General features: G+C 35.4%; 1 protein-coding gene across 1 annotated transcript; it reads left to right on the forward strand.

Annotated features, from left to right (window-relative positions):
- Positions 1 to 4167, forward strand: LOC117416240 (class E basic helix-loop-helix protein 41-like). Its single transcript, XM_034027332.3, has 5 exons — positions 1 to 207; positions 330 to 393; positions 707 to 814; positions 1098 to 1209; positions 1545 to 4167. The coding sequence occupies exons 1-5, from the start codon at positions 149 to 151 to the stop codon at positions 2489 to 2491; spliced, it is 1290 nt and encodes a 429-aa protein (XP_033883223.3). The 5' UTR covers positions 1 to 148; the 3' UTR covers positions 2492 to 4167.
- Positions 4168 to 6986: the final 2819 nt, after the last annotated feature.

Consider the following 6986-nt stretch of genomic DNA (forward strand, 5'->3'; position numbering starts at 1 on the left):
CACACAAAACTGGTTGCAAAGTGGCAGCAGAGAGAACTGGTTATCAGTAAGAAGTGTGGGTCTACCGGATGTACAGCTACTGATTGAGGTCGCCAAAAACAGATTATTTTCCAGAAATAATAAAATAAACACACACTTGGAACAAGTTATGGACGAAGGAATACCTCGTCTGCAAGACAGACAGCTACACCACGCAGATTTTTTGGGGTAGGGTTTTCTTTTTTTTTTTTTTTTTTACGACGATTTGTTATTTGAATTTGTATTTATTTATTTAAAATTCTGAACATTTGCCAAAATCTGACAATATCTTTGTTTTGGATTAATTGCAGGGTGGAATATTCTTCGCTTTACATGTGTAAATCAAAAAGAGGCATGAAAAGAGACGAAAGCAAGGTAAACACAAGTTCTGTGTACTGTATTTAGTTTTGCACAGTGGAATATTGATCCTGCTAGAATTAGATGACGACTTCGTTTTCAGGATTTAATATTCATGTCATTAATCGTTTCTAGTTTATTTAGTTTTGTTATGTCTTGTTATACTGTGTAAATATCATCCTATATATATATATATATAACTTAATGGCGCATTTGATTTGTATGCTAGTTATAATTTGGATATTTGTCTAAATTCCGCAGTTGTATACTTTGCACTTTTTTTTTGGTTTTCTAGTACCAAAACTTCATTATTTATTTATATACCAAATAGGAAGCCTACAAGCTACCACACAGATTGATAGAAAAGAAGAGGCGTGACAGGATAAATGAATGTATCGCTCAGTTGAAAGATTTGTTGCCTGAGCATCTGAAACTGACGGTAAGGTACTGCATTCCTGTTGATTTATTTATTTATTTATTTATTTATTTATTTATTTATTTTTGTATATATCAAGTGCTACATTTTAGTCTTAAAAATTTAAATAAATTATGTGAGCAACTGTGAAAAAAAACCGATGCCAGTTTTCCCATTATACGTATTGAAGCCACTAAATGGGCATTTGACATGCTTATCGATTATGTAAGATTTACTTGGGTTATTTCGAGAACCTTTCAATTGATCAGGTATCCGGAAGTTTTAAACTTTTTTTCCCCACCTTAAGACACTCGGACATTTGGAGAAAGCAGTCGTTCTAGAATTAACTTTGAAGCACTTGAAATCTTTAACTGCTGTCTCAGAGCAACAGCACCAGAAGATTATCGCGTTACAAAATGGTAAGTTTATTTATTTAATTAAATATAGATTAATATATATATATATATATATATATATATATATATATATATATATATATATATATATATATATATATATATATATTCATATTCCGAATAAGCACACTATAGATTTAAAGTTAAAATATGCTTCTAAAGCATGGGCGTGCGAAAACGTTTACTGGTTTTAGTTCCTCTATAAATTTAAGTACACAATTCAACTGACTGTAATTATTTTTATGTGGTTAAAGCTTGGGGGGGGGGGGGGGGGGGGGGTAGGACTCGTGCAGTTATTTGTTGATCCTACAGATTAAAAAACTAGTATTTCTGTTTAGGGGATCGCTCTATGAAATCCTCCATTCAGACTGATTTGGATGCGTTCCATTCTGGTTTTCAAACCTGTGCCAAAGAAGTGCTGCAGTACCTTAACAGGTTTGAGAACTGGACCCCTAGGGAGCAGAGATGTGCGCAGCTCATCAACCATTTGCACAAAGTTTCTGCCCAGTTCCTGCCCAGCGCACAGCTTCTGTCCCAGCAGATCTCTGCCCCCGTCCATGATCACAACAGCCAAAAACTGGAAACACAGACCAACTGTGTACCCGTTATTCAGAGGACTCACAATGGGGAGCTGAATGAAAACGACACAGACACCGACAGTGGCTATGGCGGTGAAGCTGAGAAATGTGAAGGAAAACATAATAATGAATACAACAGCGGGAAGCCGCAAGTACTGAAAAACGTGCGAGTAAAGCAGGAGTTTGGAGATGATCATCCTGCCAAAAAAATAAAAATGGAATCACCTGGAACTGCAAGGGTTAATCTTGATTCAGCCAGCAGACCCGACCAGTCTTTGATTAACTCTTTGGTGGGACTTGGAGGTGTCCCTTTCGGACAGCAAACGCCTTTTTGTCTGCCATTCTATTTTATTTCTCCCTCCGCAGCTGCAGCGTATATGCCTTTTTTGGATAAGGCAAATCTAGAGAAATATTTTTACCCAGCAGCAGCAGCAGCGGCGGCGGCGGCGGCAGCAACATCCCCGTTTCCATTGATGTACCCTGGAATCCCAGCACAAGCAGCTGCAGCAACCGCTGCTGTTTTCCCGGGGTTATCTGCAGCCCTAACGCCGGATAAAGTGTGCGCATCCTCGGCCATGTTATCACAGAGAGCAGTATCCTCTCCATCTCCACGATCCGCCATGAGAGCAGGATCGTCGTCATCCGCAGAAAATGAACTGACGTTTGACAGTGAAAGCCTACATGAATCAGACAATGACGAAACTTAATTTATAACTCATGTCAATACAGAATTAACAAAAGTGCTTATAAACTACCATTTAAGAAACGGTATTCCTCTTGGTTCTACAGTGTGTACATTAACTTTACGTTTTGCAGTTTCCCGTTCAATTTTAAAAGGTTTTAAGAGGACAGACTAAATATATATATATTTTTAGATCGTCCATTCTAAACAATATTTACCAATAGTTTGTTTACATTTTTAGATCAGTATATTAAATTAGTGTCAACCATGCTGGACCCTATATGATGAACATTTATGTACGTTTTTAAATAGATTAGTTGGCCTAAGGATGGAGTTTCTTAAATAAAATATATTTAAACAATCTGTTCAGATGTTCAAATAGTGAACTTGCTTAATGGGAGCAGGTCATAATTTGTACCTATAGGTATTTTAAAAAGTCAAAATAAACTACTTATATCAGCACCTTATTGGACTTTTGCTAATGAATGTATTAGGTATTGTACTGATTATATTTTGTAAAAAAAAAAAAAAAAAAAAAATAAAAAGTTCCAGGTGTTTGCTTTTGCAAGGTAAAGTGCACTTGTTCAGGCGGCTTCTTTGAGATTCCATGTGTACCCCTGAAATGTATGGTAATCGCGTACACTCTTTCCCTGTTTAATAAATAGTACTCATGCACTGAACCTTAAATATAATTCTATTTTTCCTTAAAAAAATAAACATGTCTTATACTGGAGAGAAAAAAAAGACGTATTAAACAGCGTAGATTTGGGCAAGATTCCTTGGTTGTGTGGCTTTTTTGATCATTTATTTTGTTTTACAGATATAAATCATTACCTGGGCTGAGAAGGATAATCTCCTAAGTAGGATATAAATGTATCCCAGGCAGCACTTTGAGAGTGCTTGCACTAGAATGTTATGTAAGAGAGGGTATGGAGTCTCACAATGACTATATCAAGTTTTTGTATATAAATATATTGCTCTGGTCATGCTTTTTATATCTAATGCTGCTGTTCATGCTGTTTGCCTCAAACGCTGCATTTAAACAATGTCATATCTGCCTAAAAAGTGACTTGTTTGTGTGTAAATAGTTTGTGAATATATATATATATATATATATATATATATATATATATATATATATATATATATATATAGTGTGTGTGTGTGTCTGTCCAATATGCTGTTGTTGTAGGATACATTTTTGGATTTTTAAAGAACTAAACAGAGCAGTGTTGCACTTTTTGTTAGTGCTTTAGCTTATGCTGTCCTAAATTATATAAAAAAAGGAATAAAATAATAAAATATCATCAGCAAGGTACCAAGCCGTTGAATACTGAGTCTGATTATTTGTAACTGTATGACACTGTGGTTCCTTTAGCCCTGAAGAAGAAGACACCTGTGTAACAATACTGTACAACTCTGTATTACATTGTGTTTGCAAGCCAATTTATCGCAAAATAACAAAGGGACGTGTCGTTTTACTGAAGTTTTCTGAACGAAGCATTCAAACCCAGCTTCAGGGTAAACATTTTATTGTAATCCTCTTACTGTTCATATGCCAAACTTGGGAAGGGAAGGTCCAGTGAAATATATAATGAAAATATAACAGCTGCACTAACTCGAAACAACAACATATGTATTCTCCCTATTGTTTTGTAGTATGTATTGTGTTTACTTTGAAAATAAACAATAATTTGTCTATTTAGGTCCAGCTGTTTAACATCTAACCTTTGCAGGCTGAGGTCCAACACCGCTGGTTTCATGCTGATGGTATATTTTCACCGAAAGGGAACACTTCAAAACAGTGGCTGCAAATTCATATTAATTTAATAGAATTTCATAGGCATGACACGTAAATTGTTTCATAGTTATTTTCTAATGATTTTTCTTGTGAAAAAAAAGATAACTTTAAAAAAGTTATTTAAAAGTGCTAGCAGAAATCATAAAAAAGAGTTTGCAGCCTGATAAACAACATCAGTATCAATAGAAAGTGGAACAGATTGGACTGAACCCAAAACACTGACTAACAGATGCTTAAAACGAATCCTCTAAGTAGTCATTCCTGAGAAATACCAGGAGTATACAAACATATTAGACAAAATGTCATACATATCTACCCTAATTAATATGTGACTGTTCACCGATTTGACCTGGAATGACGAGGTGGCATGGAAGGGATGTGGGCGGGATAAACCATGTACAAACAGACGTTCATAGTTTCATGACTGTTTTGACATATTTATCAAGAAGTTGTGGTGTAAAATAGCCTCCATAAAATTGAACAAAATGATATACAACCATGTGCTGCAGTAAAACTACACTGACAAACATCAATCCCCTTTGTAAAGTAGCTTGGAGTCTTGTCTACAATGGCCACAAACTACTGTAATAAGAAATGAGGAAAATAAGATGAGTTTCCTAATTATTCCTTACAACATTTGAGTGTGTGTGTGTACTCTTCAAAACGTCAACACTGCCAACACTTCAGTTTCTGCTTAAACAAATCCTGATTATATAGATTAGAAATATTCAGCATGTCTGCCAACTAACACTTTACCTTTCTAATAATTATATCACTGGTTCATCCATCAGTCAGTGTTCTTTGTTTCCAGCAGTGCCCAGCCAAGGTTTACAATTGATGGCACCACCCAATTATCTACTACTAAAGTAAGACAATGACTTTAAGGTTACAGAATATCACGCATAACATAATGGATACCAGTACAAACTCTAAAAACACAACTGAGTAGAAGGGTATCTATCTTACTGGTTTCTACCAGGCTCTGCATCAAAAATGTATTTGTTGTTCTGTTCCACTACCCTCCCTCTGTAGTACATATATGCTGCTAAGTATTCAGATATAATGTAAAGTCACTACTGGCTGCTAACAACCAAACTTAAAGAAATATTGTGTTGTAAAATACCTGCAGTTAAACTTACAAGATATGTTTTTTTTTAAAGAAGGATTGGACAATCTTTTATCTTTAGACATCATCAAACTGTTTCTAAAGAACAGTAGCATTGTTCATGGTGTTTTACATAATAAAAGTGTACTCATCGAACAAGAAGGACTTTGCCCTGCATATTTTTTGCCTTTGGCATGGTTTATTGTAGAGGTCGAGCTAATTATTCACCACAAACAAGTTAGTTTTGAGAAGAAGAAAAAAGAAAGTAAGAATTACTAAATTAACAATATTGCTGGAATAATAACACAGACCTAACACTGCTCCCTCTCGTGTTTCTGCACTCTCTGGTTCAGCAGTTCACTGCTGTAGTCTCAGACGATTACGTCACAGCTATCATCTCCCTGCAGTGTGATTGGAGGTCATTGCAGGACAATCACGTGTTTCCTACACATGCAGGCAGGCACGCAAAGCTGCATGTGAAAAGGCGGCGCAGCCAGCCTGCCAGCCGGACTTTGCACACTGGCTTATCTCTAGAGAGAAGGGTAGGAAGGAGGAGGTTGAAGTAAAAACACTGGTGTTCCAAATAGACCTGCCCAAACCCAAGGTGTTTATCGACTGAATCGCAATGCATGCTTTTCTGCGTGCATCTATTCAATTGCCTTTATACAAGCCTATAATTTACGCTTCAACTACTGAAAATAATTTATATATATTGTTGACTATATATATATATATATATATATATATATAGTCAACAAGTATGCTTGCCAACAAAACAGCTTTTAGGGTTTTTTTTTTTGTTTGTTTTTTTATATATATAAATTACATTTACCCTTTATTGACAAAAAAAAAACAATTTTCAGGCAACACTATTTTCTCGGATACACCTTATCAGAAACGACCTTTTGATGAAAAACTGATGTAGCTACACGTTTCTAAAAAAGGTAACCTCATTGAAACAGACCAGTTTATTTTGACGGTAGATAGACAGTAGATCCAGATTGCAGACTAAAAACAATAAGTGCTAACATCACTAAGCTTCGTTTTCCTGTTAAAATGTACCAGTTTTCGGACAATCAAATCAAAATGTCTCAGGGTGTGTATGGTGTATAAAAGGAACGGAGCGTTAAATACTGCTACTAACATCCACGTTTTATTGTTAAGCATATTGTGTATTTCCCTGTCACACCTGTTACTCACCTTGGATAAAGACGCCTGCCAAATAAACGAATGATAATACAGTAGTTACATCTCAGAACCATACAACCACCAATAACACATTTTAAACACTATACATTAAACTTGTAATTTAAACTGCTATACTGTCAATGCAATGCAATGCACTATTGCCGCAAAATGAATAATTTCATAATATGTTAGTTTCAGTGGGGGAGGGGGTACTGAATATCACTTGAGTGTTCGTTATTTGCCTTTCCCAAACTAACTTTGTTATTATTATTTAAAAACAGTTATACTGAGTGGACTAATCAGCCTATCAAGAATAAAGATACACTTTTACATTTAAGCAAAAAATACCTCTTATGCGCATTAATTGGAGGACTGCTACTGTAACTAAGGGTTAAAATCAATTTTCTAATCTTGCCACTGATTATC

This window comes from Acipenser ruthenus, chromosome 7 (assembly GCF_902713425.1).
Source record: "Acipenser ruthenus chromosome 7, fAciRut3.2 maternal haplotype, whole genome shotgun sequence".
Classification (NCBI taxonomy): Eukaryota; Metazoa; Chordata; class Actinopteri; order Acipenseriformes; family Acipenseridae; genus Acipenser; species Acipenser ruthenus.